We start from the raw sequence: 23,918 nt of genomic DNA, 5'->3' as shown, positions 1-23,918 counted from the left end.
TTGAGACTATATAGAAGGTGACTGAAGATCACTTAATAGAAACTGTTTCTGGATTTTTTTTTTTTTTTTTTTGGACCATGTTCCTTCAAACTCCAGTTTGACTCCTCCAGTATTAGGAAACCAGAGAATGGAAGTAATCATGACTGGAAAAGGGGAAGCCAAATCCACTTTTCAGCATGCATAGAGTTTCTAGGCTTTAATTTTCTGTGCTCACGAAGATCACTTGAAAATCATGAGTTATATAAGACCCTAAGTTAGATAGGTTTTTCAGATGTGGTTAAAAGTAATACAGATAACTCAGATATCCATTATTTGCTAATTAAATCAAGGGAAGATCTCACTCTTCTTTTAGGAGAAAACTCAAGACTCTGGTCCCACTCTGGAGACCCATTACGAGAGTCAGCACTTTTAGAAGTATGATAATGTGGGGAAATGATGGTGACCATTGCCTCAAGCTGAGCACAGAACTTCTTGCTCAGATAAGGCAATGATTTGGTGCAGGGAGAGGCACAGGTAGTTATGGAAGAAGGGAAGAACCAAAAAAAAAAAAAAGCACAAATGGTTTTCTCCTTTCTTTTAGGTCTTCTGTTATCAGTAAAGAGAAAACCTCTATACAAGAGTCAACAATAAAAGCAACCTTGTTGATAATAAAAATTTTGGAACACAAAATATTTTTACTGGCATAGATAGCAGAGATAGAGCAAAAGCAGAAGTTTTTACTAATGACACTGGGGTGAAAAGGTCCACTTAGTAGCACATTACAGGTAAGAGTCATAGAAACCAGGATCCTGACCTATAGGAGGGAAGTCTTTTAGGCACATACTTTAAGCTATAGTTTCTTATGCCACAGAGATGTCATTACCTTCCATTTGCCTTTTCTAACTTTGATTTCATTCCTTTCAGTTATGATCTTTTAAAAAAATTCTGCAATACCTAAGCAGTTTATTGGTGACCATCTTAAGATATTATTTGGAAGTGTTTATACTCACCTTTTTGAGGTTGCTAAAACTGCTTTGCAAGGATGTTTGATCCTTCTGAGACATTTGCCTGGATCTTATCTATTGAGAAGATCTTATGAAACAACTAGAAACAAGAAAATTAAGGGACTTGAAAGACCAGCCTGGTGGTAATTATAAGGCAGACTTCCTGAACTGCAGATGATCATTCTTTCTATTCCACTGTGCTGCCTCCACAGTAATGGATTAGAAAACTTTGTTTTAGAAAAGGAATGCTGAGGTTGTTGGGAAAAAAGTCCTTAGCCCCTGAACAAGTGTATATTTGGGAAAAGAAACTGGCAATCAATTGCTCCTTACTTTGTTCCTTTCATATTCAAGAAGAAATTCAAGGAGAAATCTTATTTGAGCATGCATTATAAAATTTTTAAATTTCCCCCACCTCATCCATTTACCTGAACTAATATTAGGAGCTCAAAGACCATGTCTTAGTGATCAGAGTCTCACTAGCCACAACTACATCACTGAGTAATTATAGAAGTATATTTTGTTTTTTCGTTCAAGAAATTATTTGTCCAGCTATAGTAGTGAGTACTGTTTCTGCTATGGCAGAAGCACTTATCTACAAATTAACCAAGGTTTTGTGTATGGACTGGTAGGCTTTCTGATAGCAGATGCTGGCTAACTCCCAGAATGATTTAGATTTGGCACTTGGGATCAAGGTTCCCAGTAGCAATCCTGGCTAAAGGCACCTGTATTCCATTATCCTTCTCTGCAACACTTATAAACTGGTAGCTTGGCCTGTCAATGTTAATTTTAGGCCCACCCAGAAATAGGACTTATATTGTTAATATTCTGAATTGACTCAAGTAGCTTTGTAAGAATCACTTCCATTCACATACCAAGCTGAAAGTGGATTTTCAGTGAGATAAAAACAAAGAACTAGAAAGATGCAACCAGTCAGACTCCATTTGGTGGCACCAAATTTAAAAGTTTTTACTATTTTGTGAGACCTGAAAGCCTAAAGATCTCCAAACTGACAAACCGACTTCAATAAAATAACAAAAAAGGGTAACACTATAAAATAAAATTTCATGGTGCATCTATTCTTACATTTGAGGTTTTAAATTATTTATTATTTCTTTTTTCTTCATAGTTAATGTAAAGTTGCTATTTTGAGATTTTAATTTTAATGTTTAATGATAAAGTGTTTGTGAATGGTAAAATTTTAATAACCTTGAGAAACTAAGTTGGTACCTATGTTTGCTCTCCCCATTATTTTTCCAAAGACTTTATTTTATTTTTTTAGTTTTAGGTGGAAACAATCTCTTTATTTTTTATGTGGTGCTGAGGATTGAACCCAGTGCCTCACAGGTGCTAAGCAAGCACTCTACCACTTGAGCCATAACCCAGCTTTATTTTTAAAAAGCAATTTTAGGTGAATGGCAAAAATAGAGCATGAAGTAGAGATTTCCTGTATGCCTCTTGTCCCCACACATGCATTGCCTCCTTCAGTATCAACATCCCCCCAACCAGAGTGGTACATTTGTTAAAGTCAACTAAATATAGTATAACCATTAAGTTCATGGTTTTCTTTTCGGTTCACTCTTGGTGTACATTCTATGAATTTATATATTTGGACTTGCATCCACCATTACAGTATCATCCAGAGCATTTTCACTGCCCTAAAAATCCTCTGGGCTCCACTGAAGAGTTTAAAAATTTTACGGTTTTGTGAAATTTCAAAGTCTTAAGAAAATACACTAGAAATGTTGAACACGATACAATCTCATATAAAATTGAATTCTCACAGGGAAACTATAAATAAGAACCAAGCTACTTTCTAAATTTAGTGAAAATGAGCAATCTGGATAAACAACCCCAAAATTTTACATTTATTCTAATTACCTGAGCTAATGTACCTTGACATTTTTGAGAGGAAGATCAAATATTTTCCTAAGCCTCTGTAACAAATTAGAAGGAAAAAAGAAATTCAAGCCCAGATCAAATAGATGAAACAGTTCACATATCCTGAATATCCCCAGCTTTACAAATTGAGAGCCACTACTAGTATATATTGATCAACAAACTATTCATTTCAAAAAGAAAACCTGCTTCATTTACTCTGATTATCAAAAACTTAGACCATGACTGAGATATGAATACCAGAAGCACTTATAACACAATAGGCAGTGTTGCTTTTGTATGTTAGGTTACAATCCCCCCTGGCAGTCATGTAGCTCTAAAGGATTTCCCACTCCATCCAGGGAGGAACAGCTGGAGTCCTAATCAGAAATGCCATAGGCAACTGCTACAGGTATTTCTGTATTCTGAACCAAAGCAAATTACAAATATAATCAAGGAAAAGAAAAAAGAAAAAAAAAAAAAAACACCACACTTCTCCAGTTCCTCAGGATCCAATAAACTTTATTTCCAGTGATGAGAGACAGGGAAGGGGAAGAAGGGGAGCTGTTGAAAATTCCACATGCTACCTTTCAGCAACTGTAACTATTTTTTATTAGAACTTTTAGCACCACAGAAATTCTATGGCTTACAATAAAAATGATTGCCATCTGATTTTTATGAGAAAAATAAAATTTATCAGATTTTATTATTTTGAGGCATTTCATCAATTCTAGGTGGAAGCACATCAAATAATGAATAAAATTTTTAAAAGATTGCTTACCCATTCATTCTGAGTACAATTTTACTGAAAATAAGCTTCAAAAAAGCAAAACTAAAATTATTTTAAAAATAAGATTATATTCTTCCATATGCTACACATAAATTTGTAGTCACCAGGGTCACTAGCTCTGCCTAAGGAAACCCTCTCCCTAGAAGTCTTACACTAGAGCTAAAACAAAGTGAAAACTTTATTTCGCCAAATAATTGTGGCAGATCTTTTTTTTTTCACAAAGGTGGGGTGTGACCATTATGTGAAGTTTTAAAAAATTGTGCCTATAATACTTAATCATTTATTACTAAACTGTCTGGTATAAGTTTAGAATGCACAGAAGAATACTCATGAATATGTGTTAATGCAGTGGCAACCATTATGGAGTGAAATACGGAAACCCCTAGGTCAAATAAAACACACATATAAAGACAATTTTTTATTAAATTGGCACCTTGATGTTAAGATGATTTAATTCTAAATAACTGAAATGATTCTAAAAGAGCTAAAAACACATAGATAAAAAATGATAGCTTTAAATGTATAAAAATTATCCACCCTTCCTTATTAAATCCATTTATACATATGGGCAGTGTTTTCATAAATGTTAGATTGGAATAAATTTAGAGTTAAGTAAGCAGAATTAAACAGTAATCAGTAAAATGCTAAAGATAATCTGAAAGTGGAGTTTCTTTCATCAAATATTTATTGAATGCTTTTTATTATCCTAGTCACTGTTCAAGTATAGAACAAATCAGTGAACAAACCCCCAAATAACTACCCTAATTTTAATTTGTTTTTAAGGGTGGGTCTAGTAAAAACTGAAAACCTCTTAGACAAATTCTAAAACTGCTATAATACAACCTTATTTTAAATATAAGGGAAAATTACAGATCCTGAAATGTTAACTAGTTATCTTCATAATTATGTTTTAGATTTTCTGTTCTTGGTGTTTAAACAAACAAAAAATATTCTAACATTTACTAGAGTCATTCATTTCCTTCTTGAACACATTCTAACTATACTTTACAAAATTTTAACTTCTTGTGTAGCAGCAGAGCATCCCAAGATTGCCTGGGAGTCTTGCCAGTTAGGTAAGTCAGGTACTGACCCTGGGTTACATCAAGAACTGTGTATGTGACTAGGAAGAGGTGTCTGCAAGCAGTTCTGAAGGAGCCACTCCCCAAGGCACCTGTTGCAATACTCTTGGACTTCTTCTATTACTCTGGGGTCTGTTTTAAGGTAGAGCATTCCACAGATGCCCTTATGGGTTACTATCATTCTCTGCTTTCAAAAGTATGGAGCACTTTTACTTGAGGGAGGAGGTAGTCATGATGACTGGCATTAATGCGTAAATGCCAGGGAGGCTAAATGAATCCTGCAGTGGAAGGACAGTTTTTCCCCCCCATGAAGAACTCTTACATCTAAAGGGTCAGTGGTGCTAGTCCATGACTGAGAGACATTAAAATGTTGTTACCTGGTTTATTAACAAAAACAGACACTTTATTTTAGTCATGTATTTTATCTCTTAAAGAACAGATAATTTTAGCATTATATTTTATTTTAAATACAAAATCACATAAAATATTTCAGTTAAAAACTACCCAGGAAAGTACAAAATAACTTAATAATTGGTTTTATATACTTTGGTTTGGTCAAGAAGCTATTATAGGCGAGTGGAAGGTTCCTATTAAACACTTATTGTAGTACTTCCTGCTCCAAACAGTTCTGAGAAGAAAATCTATAATTCTGAAGACTGTTTTATACCCTGCTCTTCAAGAGACATACTTGAAACCATTTGAAGAACTATTCATACTGGTTTGACGGTGCTTCAACCTCAGAACGTTGTGAAGAAATCACATGTAAAAGTATCACCTCTAGGGGGCTGGGGTTGTGGCTCAGTGGTAGAAGAGTGCTTGCCTAGCCCATGTGAGGCACATTAAAATAAAATAAAGCTACTGTGTCCACTTACAACTAAAAAATAAATACTTTTTTTTTTTTTTTTTAAAGTATCCTTCAAAACAGTGGTTTTCAAATTTTGGCACTCATCAGGATTTCCTGGGGGAACCTTGTTAATGTAACTTCATTAAAATAAACCTTAAGTCTATTAAACATTCTACTTAAACAGAACAGATCATAACTTATTCACCTTGACTCACAATTATTTCCATGAGTTCAAAAGATAGAACCACAGGATAGTCCAAAAAGCTGGATAGTCTATGCCTACATAAAAACATTTATTTATGAAATACATAGCAATTGTTAGCGTACAGGGACCTATAGAAAATCCAACAAGAAATCATGAGTATTGTACTCAAAATGAGAACATAATCTTTCTTAAATATACACAGAAACCTACTGAATTTTTATATTCAAGATTCAGGAACTTCTTCATCAGGGCAACAGTAATATTCTACAAAACATATTTGTCCATCTTCATTTCTAATCATGTACTGTAATGAGAGGAATCCCCGGTTATCTGTCCGAATAGATACCTTACAAGATAAAACTAATGCCTTGGTAGAGGGTTTCAGTAAAGAAATCTTGTATCTGTAAAGAGTAAATAAAAAGTTATTACTTGGACACACTTAACATAGTGTTCATTAACTTTAAGTAATGAACAAATTTAAATAAGAACTACTACTAAGTAACAAATATAAAATAAAATTAAACATTAGTTAGGCATGATGGCACAGATATGTAATCCCAAAAGCTTAGGAGGCTGAGGCAGGAGGATGGTGAGTTCAAAGCCAGCCTCAGCAAAAATAAAAACAAAAACAAAACAAAACGAGGCATTAAGCCACTCAGTGAGACCCTGTCTCTAAATAAAACATAAAATAGAGCTGGAGATGTGGCTTAGTGGTCAAGTGCCCCCGACTTCAATCCCTGGTACCCACCCCCTCAATCAAATACTTATCCAGTTTGCTAATATTTTGTTATTTTTATTCACCCACACTTATTCTTCCAAACCTCCAAGTAAATTCAGCCCCCTCTCACTCGTTTTTTAAAAATACTATGCAATTTTATTAACAGTTTCTAAGTCGGGTATTTTTTGTTGATAGAAATTTGGTATTTAAGCTGGGCACAGTGGCACAAGCTTATAAAACCAGCAATTTGAAAGCCTCAGGCAGGAGGATTGCAAGTTCAAGGTCAGCCTCAGTAACCAAATGAGCCCTTCAACAACTTAGCAAGACCCTATCTCAAACTAAAAAAATTAAAAGGGCTGGGAATATACCTCAGTGATAAAGTGCCTCTGGTTCAACCCCCCCCTACAAATAAATAAATAAACAAGTATTTCATCTTTATCACTAATAACAACCTCTATATTAGGAACTGACCTGTTAACCTGGGTCTGATTACAATGAAATGCTTCCATCAAATCAGAATCTTTGGGATAATCAAGGTGGGAGCTTCCTGCATTTCCAAAAGTAGATAACCTATAGTAGAAAATGAGCATTTACTCACTGGTCCAACAATAAGCAACATTCAGATCCAAATAAAGAAATCATTTCCTCTAGCAGCTCATACTTATGATGAAAGAGACATATAAAACAAATATTTATATTATACTTTAAGAAGCATCATAATAAAGGTTCCCACAGGATGTTGTGGGAGTACAGGTAATTGCAACTAATAACTAATTTGAAGACAGTCACATCAGTCTATACATCCTACTCTGACACTGACTTTTCCTTATCCGTAAACCTAGAAATACATAACAGAAATGAGAAATGGAGTATGATGGAAGACCTTGATCTAAATCAATTGCAATGTTTGGGTACCATTTCCCAATCTTTATTGTCACAATGTTTTTCTGCATCTTGGACTGCTCTTGAGAGTTTTATGGCTTTCCTTCCTTGGTAACATTAGCAGCTATATTTAGGCAATTTAAAATGTTTATATGTTGATTTAATTTGTAAGAACTTGTTTAGCATTTCCTATGGGTCAGCACATTGATAAGTACAACATGAGCACAGTGATCAGACCTTGGTGTAAGTTTTCCCCAAGCTCCATCTCCACATCTTGTCGATATTGCTTTTCCCAGGATCCATCTTTTCTATCTTTTTCTAACAAAACCTTTCTCTGAATGTCTTGTGCTTAGGCGTCATTCCAGCAATGACGACGATTTTCAAATCTAAATTGCAGTGTAGAATGATTTCCTGAGTGCTGTACTGCTGGTACGGCAGTGTCACAGGCACCTCAAATTCTAACATATCCAGAACAAAAATTTTAACACTAACAACTGTTTCCCACGCTGGCAATGAAAGATGCCATGATTCATCTAGTTACCCATGCAGACAGAGGCTATTTAGAAGGGGAGCTTCTGTCATACTGGTTAATTGGCTTTCAATGATTCACATTTTGGTTACCATTTTAACACAGCTTAAGCCAAATTTTTATCTGCCTAATGCCACTAAAAGGACCTGTGATTCTTTGAAACTTGACACGAAAAGAGCGTATACCTATTATTCCATATGCATTTAGTTCTTTTACTCTTCAATATTCTCAAATGTTTTAAAAGAGAATAAATATTTTGGAGCAGCTTTATCATTTTAACATTGTATTCCTGCTGGAAATTACCTTGGCCACTGCTCTCTGAGTGGTATATGCAAGTGCTATTTACTCAAGCATTTTTTTAATATTATTTTGGTACTCAGTGGTCTGCAGTTTTGTTCTTTCTCTGTTGTTTGACATATTTTCTCTTCACCTTAATTTTAGGCTGTTACTCCCATAATCTTAAGAGAGATATGTATACGTTAAGTACTCAACAGATACTGAGTAAATAAACCATATATCAGAAATATGTATTTTCTTTTGTATCCTGCACTAAAAAGAGAAAAAATACCATACAATACAAATACATTTTCCAAATATTTAGACCCAGTTTCCCTCATGTTGTGGTCTAATCTACAACAGTAAATAGTAACATAATGAAAAGGCCACTAGATTATGGATTAAGAGAGTCAGCTTTTCATCTATAAACCAACACAACCAAATATGAAATCTTAACTTCTTAGGTCTTAAGTTTCTAAAGGTCTAAAATTATGAGGGAAGAACAATAGTTCCCTAAAGTTCTGGAAGTTCTAGGAACTTGGATAATAAAAATTCTGCAACCTCAGCAATGTGTAAATGGAGAAAGGAAATACAGACCACATGAACCATAACTTCTCTCAAGTACCTGAAATATGGCTTATTAGGAGACATGGTGATCTGGAGGACCTCACTTGTCATATCCAATTCAGAAAATGCTTCACGGAGCCCTTCTGACTGCAGAATAATTTTATTAATAACATTGGTGCTACAGAAATCAAAATCAAGAGTCTCCTCGGGCTCCTGAGTATTGATTTTGCAGACCGTTACCACTCCTCCCTCTTCCAGAAATAACATCAAAGGGTGACCATAGCCTTGGTAACACATTCGAAGTGCAGTTAAAGTCCCTGCAACAGAAAGAAATCATACTTGGTTTGTCTTTATGGCTCTGTGTTAAGCTTCTCCTCCAAATGACAGACTAAATTCCTTAAGAATATTTTCTGATTTATTCTGCCAAATTTATATCATATGCGTATCTCCTTAAAAGAAATTATAATCTTAAAAATTGCAAGATTGGGAACCAGAGCAAAATGTAAATTTCTGAAATCAATATTAGCCTGCCCAAAATACCTCAGAAATAGCTCACTGATCATATACACAAACACACACACCCATTTCAGGACAGAGAATCTATCCATGGACTAACTTGACAAGTAACACAATTGTTGCAGTATAGGCTATGCTATTTCTTGAAGGTTCAATTTCAGCAACAGTGCATTACTTTAATGTCTACTTACAATGTCAGCATATTCACTCTTAAGAATTCTTCCAACTACTACTGGGTCTTTACATTTCTTCAAATTTAAGATGAAATTGGGAGAAAAGAGCGTGACTAATGATGGTATGAATTTTGGTATTCAAAACCATTAAAGGAGAAATATGATAAGACAGTTTAGCTTTTTCTCCTTACTGAATGAAAAGTCAATATTGGAATAAATCATAATGGATGATTGTGACCATTGAAAAATGTATTGCCAACTAATTTTCTAAAAAAACAATGATTATGTATATTCTAAAGAACTTATATTTTTCTGATCATTTTGTATAATACTTTATGTTTTTATAAGGACAAATGAAATGGTTCACCTGGCATAGGACTTGATCCAAAAATAGATAAGCAGTCCAAAAGGACTGTTAAATTAATTCGAAAAGTAACAGACTCTTCCTGAACCACAAACTCTTGAAATATTTCAGCCTACAAAGAATAAACATGAAAACAGAGTTATATTAAAGAATGAAATATGAGGTAGATTCTAGTTTTCACTTTAAATGTTTTAAAAATAACAATATTGTGCTAATGCCGTGAGGATTTCTGATTACTAAGGAGAACATCTTAGTTTTCTCAATTATACCTATTAGACCACTACTCGATAGCTTAATATCAAAGGTGTAACAGTGATACAGATCCCATGGCAAAGCCTTGTGATGGGTCCTTCATTTCCATTCCTGGATCAAAACCTATCTCCTGTTCCTTTGTCTCCTTTTCCTGTTTATCAGCATGGGTAAGATCACTTAGAAAATAGATAATTTTATAACATATGCATTAGTTTTCAGTATCTTTTGGGGAACCATATCTTATTTATTTCTCCATCTTTGAGGCCATACTGTGCACTTAAGTGTTAAGAAACATGCTGAATTGAATCTGATCCATATAATTATTACTTTTTAAGGACAGATTGTGTTATCACCAATAAAAGTAAAAAACATCTTTTAATAATAGGGAGGTAATAATAATGTAATAGTAAAAAACAAAAAATATTTTCATCCCAAATCAGCTACTTACCAGCTATAAGACTCTGGTAAACTGCTTTTATTGTGCCTCAGTTTCCATGTATTTAAAATGGGAATAATAACAAAGCCTACCTTATATAGGTGTATTGTGAGGATTAAAGGAGTTAAATACTTAGAAGAGAGTGTCCTAGAGTTTAGATTAATAAACCAGTCACTATTAACCATTATCTCTGAAAGACAAGATAGGAAAAGAATTTGTTACCAGAAGATTTAAAAAAAAAAATAAGGACATTTTGTTCTCTACTTAAATTTTGTCTAGTGAGACTTTCTGAAATCATTAAACTGGGTGAAGAGCATGTCACAGGCTTCACAGGTGCCTTTTTCCCATACCTGAATAAAAGCATTTGCTTGCACACACTTTGCATTTTCCACTGTAACCTTGATTCCATTTTTAGTAGCGAAACATGTGGCAAAGTCTTTGAAATGAATAGCTTTCAAGATAGTAGAGAGATTCCTGACGTTGTCAAGGCTGGCCACTAAGCTGTTCTCATTCTCATCTTGGATCTGTTGGGTTAGGAGGGGCATGGTCCACTGCTCATTCGGCCCCCAGGGTAAGCTCTTGATGCTGGGGCCAACACTGCGCCCGAGGATCAGGAAACGCCTGAAAGAGTCAACAGTAAGCCGCATCAGCGCAGGCAAGGCCCCGCGATCCCTAGCCACGCTGGTGCGGGCTGGAAGGGCCCCCGGAGCTCAACTCGACGGACCAGGCTGAGCCCCGCCTCCGCCACTAAACCGTCCCTTACCTGGGTGGCGGGGCGGGGGGAATTACTAATCTCTCAGAGCTACGGTTTCCTCGTCTTCGGTATGGGGCCAGAGATATTTGAAAAGTTGCAAACCATGAAATAAACAACGGATACAGTAACTGCATTTGGGGTCGGTTCCACAGTCAAACCCGGATATACCCACAGACCTTGTTTAGAGCCAGCCGCCGAGCGTCAGCCTCCGAAGACTCTCCAAAAACCCGTCACCCCATTCACCAACCCACAGAACACCCGCCCCTCACTAGTGGAGAAAGCCCAAGGCACGGAAATCCTACCTTTGCGGTAGGTCAGGCGCCTGAGAGCTCTTCCCAGCCAGGAAACCACGAAGGAAGAAAAGGGAATCCCGCCACTCTTTGCAGATCCGCTTGACACCTCGGCCACCGTCACCACAGAGCTGAAGGAGGCCTAGAAAGCCGAGACCGGAAAGAGGCACCATAGAGTGGAATAGGACTGCAGAGCCCAGCGCATGGTAACCTAGAGACCGGAAAAAGAAGCGAGCGGCCGGCCCGGAAGTACATCAGAGAGCTACGGCGGTGAGGCAAGATGGTGGCAACCAAGAGGAAACGGCGTGGGGATTTGGCGGTTCAGGCGAAGAAGCCAAAAAGAAACGAAAAAGATGCCAAGTCTTTATCTAAGTCGCCCGTCAAGGCAGAAGAAGTGGAGGAAGAAGAGAAAGACCGTATCCCAGGTCCCGTGTGCAAGGTAGAAGAGCTGCTCCGGGGTTACACCTGCGAGGGCGGCTCCATGCGCCTTCTTTGGGGCTAACTACAGTTTTGCTGTTTCCGGAGTATCCCGAGTTTTACCCCGGAGCGGTCTCAACGGTCCGCTGTGCTGAACTGGGCATTGTTTACTTCTAATCCTGGCGCACGTGGCCGTCTTCCCGGAGGCGGCAGTCTGTAGATTTCTTACCCAACTCAACAGGGTGCTCAGTTTTAGCATTCTGTTTTCCAGTTACTCAGGCTTTTTCTAGCAAAATGCTTTTCCTTATTTCTTGCTATAGGGAATATATTTTCCTGTGGTTGGTACTTTCACATCCGCAATAGTCAGCCAGTGTTATTCAGGGATCCTGAAGCGTGTTATCTAAACTGGGATGTTTTTCTGGGGGATTGACTCGGACTTATATGAACAGGTGTTTAATTCAGGAATGAAAATTATTTTGGTACCAGGGATTGAACCCAGGGGTGCTGAACCATTGATCAGTACGTCCCCAGCCATCACCGCCCCTTTTTGGTCTCGAGGAGTTACCTAGGCTGGGTTTCAACTCGGCCTCCGGAGCCACTGAGATTACAGACAGGCTCCACCCGCTGGCCTTTCACAAACTTTTGATGTGCCTTGTAGTGTTCGAGGTAGGCTTCCCCTGGCATTTGATATTGCAAAGATGACTAGAACGTGACCTTTTCCTGAAATTTTGGAATTTAAAAGGAAATTAAGAATTCATAGAAATGGATAGATTTTATTTAAAGGAAAATGAGCACAAGTTCTAGTTGGAGTTAACTTTCATTCAACTGAAAGCTCCTTGAGCCAGGTGGAATATTGTGGAGACAAGGATTGTCTTTATTAGTTTCAGTGTTTTCTGCACCTAGCAGAGTACTCAAGCCCTGACCCTGTGTGGTATGATGGCAAGCTCTGGGAAAAGAGTGACTGTAAGGAATGAAAGAGGAGTGTGAATTAATAGCCCCCCGTATTAGTAGACAGTGACATCCTGTGCTGTTATCTGCCCATTTCAGAGGATGAAAAGACTTTTTGGGAAAAATAAGCCAGAGAAAAATCTGGTAGATTTTCAGTAAATGTTAGTGCTCTCACTCTTCCTTTAAGGAGCTGGAAAGAAATATGACAGAATCTATGGCCTTAAGTTATGCATTGTGTGAAACACTGGAGCTAGAGCTTATTTTTATCCTAGGATAATAAGATAGAAATTATGAGACTTAATGTTGAATTGGATCTTAAAGGGTAACGTTTTTTTGTTTTGTTTCTTTGTTTTTGGGGGGGGGGGTACCAGGGATTGAACTCAGCGCACTTGACCACTAAGCCACATCCCCAGCCCTGAGACAGGGTCTCACCATGAGTTGCTTAGCACCTTGCTTTTGTTGAGTTTGGCTTTGAACTCCTCCTGCCTCAGCCTTCCAAGCTGCTGAGATTACTGACTTGCACAACTGTGCCCATCTTAAAGTGTAGGATTTTGATGTTCAAAATGAAAGGAAACAGTCCAAGGGAAAGAAAAAAGAACTAGCCAAAGGTGTTGAAGTGGGAAATACTGAAAAGCTAAAAGCAGAACCAGATTGAAGTGTAGGATTGATACAGGTTGTAAAAAGTGAAAGTTTATTTTAAAATACAACTTTAAAGCTATGTCATTTTCAACTTTGGAAAACTCTGGGAGATGAGATTGTGATTCCAACAGTGTTTTAAACTGGCTAGTCTGCCATATCTATTGGAGGAACTTGTTTCTGGGAAGGCTAGCCATTTAGGAGATTTGCCCTTCATACAAGATTAAAAGGATCTAAGTAAGGACACTGTAAATGAGAAAAGAATTAAGATCTGTTGCAAAGAGAAATTAACAGCATTCAGCAATGCTGATAATATAAGAAAATAAGTGCAAATGGAAGGTTCAGAGTCTGGGGGACTGAAATGATGATAACATCAAAAAAAGAAAGGCAAGGAAATTTACTAGATTTAAGGGATAAGATAATATTATAGTATTGCGAGTTGAGTTTCAGGCTTTAGTCAAATACTTGGATTATTAGGGCAAAAGAGAGTTCCTTTCTGTAGAGAATATAGGAATAAGTTCTCCAATGGAGAGAAAAACAATTTTAAAGGAGACTGAGAAAAACAAAAACTTTAGAATTTTGGGAGGAGGAATTGAAAAGAATGAAAATGAAGAACAGAAAAGGAAAGAAAGAAGGAGGGCGTTTCTGGGTAGCAGATGTGCTCAGTAAATGTTATTAAGAGATTGAAAAAAAAGAGTTGTGAATGTTTGGCTTACTATTTTTAATTTGTTTTTTGTTTTTAAAACAGGGTTTCACTTTGTTGCCCAGGCTGATCACTAACTGTTGGAATTTTATCTTCTGCCCTGGCCTCCTCAGTAGCTGAAGCTACAGGCTTGCACCATCATACCCAGCTCTGGAAGCTTTTAAAACTATCTTTAAAAAACAAGATGCTGGGGGCAGTGGCTCTGTGCCTGTAATCCCAGCAAGACTCCACAGGCTGAGGCAGGAAGATCACAGGTTAGAGATCAGCCTCAGAAACTTAGTGAGGTTCTAAGGATTAAGTGAAACCCTAACTCAAATTTAAACATAAAGTAAACAAACAAAAATAAATAAAATGGAAAAGAGCTGGAAATGTGGTTCAGTGATTAAGCAACCTTAGGCACAATCTCTGGTACCAAAAAAAAAAAAAATAGGTTCAGTACAAGATTTAAGATCTTTTAACATTTTGTTTTTCTTTAGGGCAAATGGAAGAATAAGGAACGGATTCTCATTTTTTCTTCTAGAGGAATAAATTTCAGAACAAGACATTTAATGCAGGACTTGAGAATGTTGATGCCTCATTCTAAAGCAGGTGCTTTATAGCAAGTATTTTAAGAAATTGTATTTATAAACTTGCATATTTATATATTTACAGTTATTTATGTATTTTCTCTTCATTTGTTCATCTGGTTAAACAGAGAATGAGAGTACCTCAAAAGTGTATCCTCAAGTACCACAATTTATTAAATGAATATTTCATAAGAATCTTTATAGAAATCAATAGATGTTCACTTTCTTACATAGGTACCCTAACATTGAAACATTTTTCAAAACAGTCTAGGAATGTCTTCATTACAATGCTTTGTGTCTGTGTTGGGAGATGCTTTTGGTTTTAATTCTAGCTAATAGCTTGGTCCTTTATACCAGTGCTACTTGAACTGGGGTAGGCTTTAATGTCTTCATATCTCTGAAACTAATATGAGAAATTTTAATTTGTATAATTTTTCTATGATAATCCAAAATCATTTTTTAAAAGTTTTCTTTGACAACTGTGACTTGATATTAAAAGATATTGTCATTGGTTAATATTTTTGCTCTCTTAAGTGAATGTTTTCTTGAATGGCTCCTTGGATATAATCTTCAGTTTGGGAATTTTCCCATTTTTGAAAAGGGTTCATAGAATATAACCATCTGGACCCCTGGCTTCTCCATTTGTAGATTCAACTAACTGCAGAATGAAAATATTCAGGGAAAAAACTACTGAATATACTCAGACTTTTTTTATGTCACTATTTCCTAAACAATATAGGATAACAATTTACATTGCATTAGGTATTATAGGTAATCTGGAGATGATTTCAGGTATACAAGAGGATGTGCCTAGGTTTTATGCAGTTGGCTACATGGTTTTATATAAGGAACTTGAGCATCTATAGATTTTGGTATGTGCACTGGGTCCTGTAATCAATCGTCCTTGGATATTGACCAGTCCTACTTGGATACAGAGGGATGACTGTACCTAGAGCCTGAGAAACTGCTTAAAACACTGTTAATGATTCTTGAGGTCTAGTTTTTAATTACTTGTTTTCTTCATATTTAAAAGGAATCAATCAAAGGTTGTTTATTCTCGGGTCTGATTATTTTGAAAATTAATTCTAAAAATCTCTTTGCCAAACAGTACAAAAACACCAGAAATTGTTTCCTAGGTAATATGTGATTTTATTGAAATAGATTTGAAATCTTTCATTTACTTAAGTTTTTTTTTCTTTTATAGATACTAAAATGGATCGTAAAGATAAGTTATTTGTGATTAATGAGGTAAGTTTAGAAACTTTAGCAAAATATTTTAGAAAGTTTAACAATGCCTTATTAAAATATAAGTCAATTATTTGATGACTTTAAACTTGTTTTATGAGAATATTCAAATTTTTACACTTCAATAACCTGTTATGTTTTTATAGTACTTCCTATATCTCACATTTTAGTGCTTCAGTATATATTATTTCTAAATTCTTTGTTTATTGTGTCTCAACAAGCATATTGAAATTTCCTGAAGACAAAGATACCTCATTTGCTTTCTTTCATGATGTCTATATTGTACAAAATTCATAGTAGATATTCGTAAAAATTATCAACCAATCTGTATAAAATAAAATTAAAGTCACTGAATATTTATAGAAAATCCACATTATAAAAATAATTGTGCCAAAAAAGTGATATATGTGAGATTTGTTCTTAAATAGTATAAACTAGTAGTAGGTTAAATTATTATTGAAGATATTAAACCTGTATTTGAAAGAATAGTTTTCAGAATAATTGTTTTAAGATAGTTCTTTTACTAGAAAGCTTCTTTTATTTACTCATTTAGCACAAATTTTTAAATCTCTGCTCTAATATTATTCTGTGTACTACGGAATCATTGTTTACCAAAATACTACCCCTGCTGTTGTGGAGCTTACATTCTAACAAGGTGGGCCATAAACAAAATTTATAATTTCAAAGAGGGAAGAGAAAATTTATAATTTTCAAGGAGATAGTAAAGCAACATGGGTTTTTGGCAACTTAGCTCAACTGGAAAGGCCTTTTTGAAGGAATGCTGTTCAACTTAATATTTGAGTAGAGACTTAAGTAGAAATATGTGTGGAAGAACATGCTATGTAGGGAAAAAAAAAATAAAAAAAACAAGTCCAGAGGCCTAGAAGTGGCACAAACTTAATGTTACTTATTCTGAGACCAGTAATTTTATGATACAAAAGCATTGGGCCTAATTTTTTTTTTAAAGTTGCTAGGTTTAAAGTCTCAAGTAATTTATGAATATCATATTGGATAGCTTGAGTTTATGTATATCAACATAATACAATAGTTTGCTCTTGTGTTTTGTGTATTTCCTTAAGGGTTACTTTGTAAACCTTCAAGATGTTGAAGTCCAGTTCAACTTGGAGTAGGTTTTATATGGTTTTGCTTTTCACCAATCCTCTAATGATTTTATAGAACAAGATCATCAAGAAATGTGATAAGTGTAAATGAGGAGGAAAAACTTGAATTTTATGAATTTAAAATAAAAAAACCTAAGAAGTTGAGGATAAAATAACCACTATAAATGCATTGATTCTATAAGGATGGTATATTCATAAGATTGATGCGTTTAATTGTGGTGTGCCTTATCTTTAGGGCATTTATTTTCAGTCTTTGTATTTGGAAATAGGACTGTGGTTGGAAGAAGTACCAATAATCAAAAGTGAGACCAGTTGCTTTAAAATGCTAGGCCAAACAGAGTAGGATAGATACGTCTACCAAAGAGTTGCTCAGAAAACTCTTGAGATATCCTACCTAAGAGGAACTTTAAATATTTCTGGAAAGAATAAATTCACCTAGGTGTAGACCTTGGGGCCTATTAATTTGCTTAAATGTTTTTGGAGAAATTTGTTTGAATTGCACTAATTACATTCTCACTTGTATCATATACATTTTTCTGTACTTTGCTTCATTTAGGTCTGTGAAATGAAAAACTGCAATAAATGCATCTATTTTGAAGCTAAGAAAAAACAGGATCTCTATATGTGGTAAGAGGATTATTATTAAGATTTGCATTGAGCTTAAATGGGCTTCTCTTTGTACCTCGTATGCAATAGAATCCTTTCAGTTTTTTACGTAAAAGAAGGAAGAATGAAGCAAACTCATTTGATTTCACATAATTTGAAGCCTTTAAAGAAAATTTAATATTTCAGTAAGCATATTATGGTATCTTTTCATGAATAGGTGGTAAGCATTCTAAAAGTTTTCCTCATATATTCCAGGCTTTCAAATTCACCTCATGGGCCATCTGCCAAATTCCTTGTTCAAAACAGTAAGTTAACTCAGTTTTATTTTTTAAATAAAAAATTAATAATCATTTGGAATAAGGAGTCAAAGTTACAACTATTTGTGTTTTTGTTTTAATTTTTCTAGTTCATACCCTTGCTGAATTAAAGCTGACAGGAAATTGTTTGAAAGGTTCTCGGCCCCTTTTGTCTTTTGACCCTGTAAGTTTCTCATACAGTGTCTGATTTTCTTATTTTGCATAGCTGTTTTTTAGTAGATATAGTTGTGTATATAATTAGGTTTAGTTAATATAAAGAACAATTTTAAGTTTTGCATTCTACTAGTGTCAAATAATATGTTCTTTTCATTTTTGTAGGCTTTTGATGAATTGTCACACTATTCATTGTTAAAAGAACTCTTAATTCAGGTAAATATCTTTCCTAGAAAGCATTTTTAGTAAGAAGTGACTGTCTTCCTTTGGACTTTTTTGTATGAGTGTCTGATACTAGGGATTGAATCCAGGGCAGCTCTACTACCAAGATGCCTAGTCTTTTTATAAGTTGTCCAGGTTGGTGATGAACTTTTGATTCTCAGCCTTCTGAGTTAAGGTCTTCCTTTAGACTTTTTATTAACTTACTTATCAAAAACATTTATAAAGGGCTGGGGATGTGGCTCAAGCGGTAGTGCGCTTGCTTGACATGTGCGCGGCGCTGGGTTCGATCCTCAGCACCACATACAAATAAAGATGTTGTGTTTGCTGAAAGCTAAAGAATAAATATTAAAAGATTCTCTCTCTCTCTCAAAAAAAATTCATAAAAGCCTTGTGATAAGTAATTAATGTGTTTTTTTTGTTTTTTTTTAACTAGATTTTTAGTACACCCAGATATCATCCCAAAAGCCAACCATTTGTGGACCATGTGTTTACTTTCACCATTTTGGATAACAGAATATGGTTTCGGAACTTTCAGGTTAGCTTTACTTTGCTTTTAAATTATAGATTTAAGTAAGATATGTGGGATCATTTGTAGACATAGAAAATGCAACCTGTAAGTCCTTTTGTTTTAAATAGCCTTATTTCCTTCTCAGAGGTTTACTGCAAATAAATAATTGTCTATTACTCATATTTTAAGTGATCTCTGTCTTCGTCTTTTCATGATCATGAGTTAATATGGAGTGCAGGTTTGTTCACAAGCCATGGTATGTTTCATTTTTATAAAAAGGAAAATCTTGCTGGGTGCAGTGGCACACGCCTATAATCCCAATGGCTTGGGAGGCCCAGGCAGGAGGATCACAAGTTCAAAGTCAGCCTCAGCAAAAAAGTGAGGCGCTAAGCAACTGAGTGAGACCCTGTCTCTAAATAAAATACAAAATAAGGCTGGGGAGGTGGCTCAGTGGCCTAGTGCACCTGAGTTCAATACCCAGTACTGCACTAAAAAAAAAAGGAAAATCTCTGGTGTAATTAGGGTTCCAAATTTTTGCTGAAGAATTTATGTAAAGAATACAAGAAAATATGTTTTTCTTCCAAAGGTTACTATCTATCCAGGGGGCAAGGAGGAGTTAAGACAGACAAACATGACTTCTGTAGAAAGCATTCAATGAGAACTATTAGATGAGTCAAACTGACTCATTCAGAAGAGGTGATTCTTGAAATCTTGAAGCAGAAGTTTGGTAGAATAAGTCTGCAGAAAGATGGAGAAGTGAATGACAGCAGCAAGAACAAAATTTGACACAGCATATGGACTCTCTTACCTGTGTGTTTTATATAAGACTCCTTGCAATATGAATTAACAATATAGTTAATTCATTCTTAACCTCTGAGGGCAGACATACCTGAACCAACATACAGTGTTAATGTTTGTGAAAAGCAAGATGTGAAACAAATTCAGATTAGTCAACTTTTTTTTCTTTTTTTTTTGGTATTAGGTTTAAACCCAGAGGTGCTTAACCACTGAGCCCTATCCCCAAGTGTTGTTTTTTTTATCCTCGTTTTGTTTTTGAGACAGGGTCTTGGTAAGTTGCATTGGGCTGGCTTTGAACTTGTGATCCTTCTGCCTCAGCCTCCTGGGCCGATGAGATTATAGGCATGCCACTGCTTCCAGCAGATTAGTCAATTTTTAAAGATCATATTGAGAAAACATACGTATTTTTCCAGAACAACCTCCTCTAACTAGTAATAGATTCACAAAATATTGATGATTTGGCACTTGCCGAGTTTTCTCCATGTCTCTACCTTAATTTTACTGAGTATCAGTTGTTTTAGCACATTTGTAATGAGGGTATAACCAGTTTTGAGTTGTATATCCAAACCAAAATTAATCTTTCCCTTCTGTTAAAGATCATAGAAGAAGATGCTGCTCTTGTAGAAATAGGACCTCGTTTTGTCTTGAATCTTATAAAGATTTTTCAAGGAAGTTTTGGAGGACCAACTTTATATGAAAATCCTCACTACCAGTCACCAAACATGGTAAGCTTTTTTGTTGTTGTTTAGTGGTCTTCAATGTACCAGAACTCTGTGACCAAAATAATTTCTTAAAGTAATTATTAAAACTGTGAAACCAGGTTTGGTTTTTGTTATGTATATACCTGTGAATTACTACCTTTTCTCATGACACTGGGTGAAGGAACAGAGTTCCTAAGTGAATGTCTGCCTTATATAAAATGTTTATTACAAAACCACCTTATCTTCCTTATCTTCGTTGTTTCTAGCATCGTCGTATCATAAGATCTATCACAGCTGCAAAATACAAAGAGAAACAGCAAGTGAAAGATGTGCAGAAACTTCGAAAGAAAGAGCCAAAGACTATTCTTCCACATGATCCCACTGAAGATGTTTTTGTTACACCAGCTGAGAAAAAACCAATAGAAATACAGTGGGTAAAACCAGAGCCAAAAGTCGATTTGAAAGCAAGGAAAAAAAGGATTTACAAAAGGCAAAGAAAAATGAACCAGAAGGTGAACAGTGGGAATGCAAAATGAATCAATGGATAAAGATTTGCTTTTCAGTTGTTGTGTATTTATTTTGTATTGAGTATGTAAATACTTTTATCTAGAACTACCTTTTGTCTAATTAGTGTACCATTTAAAAGAAAAAAAAATCTTAAAAATCAGTGATGCTTATCATTTTCTAAATAAAACATCACCAGAACTCATCAGTTAACTTTTGTTTTTCTTGTCAGCTTGTTTGATATTACTGAAAATTTAGTATGCTCAATGGTTTAGGATTGTTTTCTTGGGTTAGAATTTTTAGTTTAGCAACACTGAAATTCAATTTATTTATTGGGTTCTTACTACATACAAAGGCTTTGAGCTCTTTGGGAGCATAGTTGAGCTAAGAAGTAAAATAGAGATACCCTGGTAGATAGCAAAGCATCTTAACTGAGCTTTGGCTCCTAGAGTCACCAATTAATGAAGCCTTGGAAAAATTAAACCTCTGATCTTTTTCTCACCTCAAAAGAGAATTCATTAAAATTTTTAAGTTTTGAGAATCAAGTGAGTTAATACCTATGTTGAAAGCACTTTTGTATACTACAATTTTGTTTTAGAAGCAATGGGTATAGATTATTTTTAAAACATAGTCTTGCTAGGTGTAATAGTACATACGTGTAATCCAAGCAATTTGGGAGGCTGAAGCAGGAGGATCGAAAATTAGAGACAAACCTTACCAACTTAGACCCCATCTAAAAATAAGAAAGACTGGTAAACTGCCTCTGGATTCAATCCCCTGAACTGCAAAAAACAAAAAGAAGAAAAAGTCAAGTACCAGAACATTTCTGGGCTTAAGATCTTAGAGACAGATTAGTAATGGGAAAAAAAGTGTCTTCCAGTGACCATGGGACAGACAGAAATATTTGTAATACATATACATTTTATAAAATTGAGTCATGTACATGCTGTCATCAATTTATTGGCTTCACATTGGTCATTTTCCCATGTTTATGTGTTTCCTAACTGCATATTTGTACTTTATACCATAGCTATATAATCTGATCAGTATGGTTGGCCCTTTATTGTTGAATATTTCAGTTTTATTACTTTTTCTGATTCAGGTGCTTACAGTGAATATTTCTACACATTAAGTGATGGTTTTTTAGAAATGGGACTCAAGTCAAACATTTTAAACAATATTTTGCTTGATAGAACATTCATTTCATTGCATCTTTTGCCAATGGTGAGATAATGTCAGGAAAAAAAGGTTTGGTTTTAAAATTTAGTTTTTCTTTTGTGACTAGACTTGTTTTTCTGTAGTAAGGTTATCTTCTACTGATTTCTAAAAGTTCTTATATAGTAAAGTTATTTTAGACTTCTGTCCTATATTATATTTTAATTATATCTTATTTTGAATCTTTGGAAAGAACTATTAATCTTCCATTATTTAATTTTTAATTTTCTGCTAAAGATCTTAGATGTATGTTAACTATGTTACTTATCTTGAAATAGTCTAAATTAGACTAGTTATACAAGTAATTCAGTTCAGAGGTTCACTTCTGTGGTTAATTAAGTCCAAATCTAGTTAAATGCAAAAAACAAGGTGGCCATTGGTTTATTTAGGCAATTATGGATAGCCTTGGATTAAAAAAATGAGACAAACTATTCAGGATTGTTAAATACCCACATCTCAGAAAAAGGTTGATCTTAAAACAAACTAACAATTTGCCAGTTTGAAGACACCTTTTTGAGAGATGCATTGTGGAGTTCAGGTAGAATCTCCAACCTCATATTTGTAAATGATCAATTTCCATATGGAAATGTTTTTATGCCCTGAATTTTCACAATGATTTTTATGGATACCTTATCTGAGTGAACTCTGGAATGGATCATCTCCCAAATCCATGTTCATTTAGAAGTTAATCTATTATTTTCTTAAGACTGAAATTTATATTCAGGGTCATTGTCTTTAAAATTTCTAAACATTGTTATAGGCAAAAATAGGTCTCCTCTCAGAAGGGAAAAAAAAAGCAAGTGACTTCCAGATTTTGTACATGAAGGCAGATATAGTGGGAATAAAAAGAACCTCTCCACCAAATCCATTCACAGGAGGGGAAAGGTCCCATGTTTCTTCAAACCTTATTAAATTGGAATTTTTTTTTTTATAGATCTTCCATCAATGCAGAGCAGTTAGCTAGTCAGATAACCCAAACCTTGTTAATTAAAAATCATCCCATAATTGCTTTCTTAATCTAAACCAATCTGGCAAGTAGGATGAAGCCAGACAGGATTAAAGTAATGGATGGATAGATCAGCACAATTCCATGTGTATTGGTTATTTTAAATGTGTTGATGTTTTCTTCTTAAATTGTTTGATAAGCTGATTTATACAATCTTCTTTAATGTCATTTCTCATGTATATTGGTCAAAGTGAGTGGTAGCATAGGTTTTACCAAGTGGCAGCTGCCAAGAAGTGAATGTAGTCCAATGAATCCTGCCATTACATAGAGAAGGAGACTTGAGCCAACCTCTTGACTACTTGGAGCCCCATTTGCCTCATCTATTACAAAGGGGACTTAGTTGAGAAATAATCTGAACCCCATGATATTTTCGAGAATCCTTCCCATACCAACCTTGTCTCCCTCCCGCCTCAGCCCTCAAGCGGGCTGTTGTCCAGCCAGTGTCACTCACCGACTGCGGTTTGTGCCGCTCACAATGACACCCGCCGTGGCCCCGCCCACTGCCCGGAGGCCCCGCCTCCCACTCCTTCAGAGCCCCTGCGAAGCCCCGCCTCCCTCCCCGCGGCTCTTCCCGGAATAGAGCCCAGCCCCCGCCCATGCGGAGCCGCGGCCGCCGGCGCCGCCCCCTCTGCGCGCCCGCGTGCCGCAGCCCGCGTCGCCTACCGCCGCCGCGTGCCTCCGCTGCCCCGCGCCGCTGCCGCCGCCGCCGCCACGCTCGC

General features: G+C 35.7%; 2 protein-coding genes across 3 annotated transcripts; one reads left to right on the top strand and one right to left on the bottom strand.

The window, feature by feature from the left end:
* Positions 1 to 5,606: 5,606 nt before the first annotated feature.
* On the bottom strand, positions 5,607 to 11,779 carry Rad1 (RAD1 checkpoint DNA exonuclease). Its single transcript, XM_026390140.2, has 6 exons — positions 11,546 to 11,779; positions 10,840 to 11,110; positions 9,805 to 9,913; positions 8,807 to 9,065; positions 6,966 to 7,064; positions 5,607 to 6,177 (listed from the first exon to the last, which is right to left on the bottom strand). Exons 1-6 carry the CDS (start codon positions 11,704 to 11,706, stop codon positions 6,000 to 6,002), a joined length of 1,077 nt encoding a protein of 358 aa, XP_026245925.2. The 5' UTR covers positions 11,707 to 11,779; the 3' UTR covers positions 5,607 to 5,999.
* Brix1 (biogenesis of ribosomes BRX1) lies at positions 11,774 to 21,171 on the top strand. Of its 2 annotated transcripts, XM_026390142.2 has the most exons (11): positions 11,896 to 11,972; positions 12,437 to 12,616; positions 14,714 to 14,825; positions 16,008 to 16,051; positions 17,726 to 17,796; positions 18,031 to 18,080; positions 18,182 to 18,255; positions 18,411 to 18,461; positions 18,901 to 19,002; positions 20,370 to 20,498; positions 20,741 to 21,171. In XM_026390142.2, exons 2-11 carry the CDS (start codon positions 12,596 to 12,598, stop codon positions 21,008 to 21,010), a joined length of 924 nt encoding a protein of 307 aa, XP_026245927.1. In that variant the 5' UTR covers positions 11,896 to 11,972; positions 12,437 to 12,595; the 3' UTR covers positions 21,011 to 21,171. The 2 variants fall into 2 exon arrangements, with proteins under 2 accessions (XP_026245926.2, XP_026245927.1); XM_026390141.2 differs by lacking the exon at positions 12,437 to 12,616 and having other exon boundaries at positions 11,774 to 11,972.
* The last annotated feature ends 2,747 nt before the right edge of the window (positions 21,172 to 23,918 follow it).

The sequence above is a fragment of the Urocitellus parryii genome, chromosome 1 (assembly GCF_045843805.1).
Source record: "Urocitellus parryii isolate mUroPar1 chromosome 1, mUroPar1.hap1, whole genome shotgun sequence".
NCBI classification, from domain to species: Eukaryota; Metazoa; Chordata; class Mammalia; order Rodentia; family Sciuridae; genus Urocitellus; species Urocitellus parryii.
This window is presented reverse-complemented; position numbering and strand designations above follow the sequence as displayed.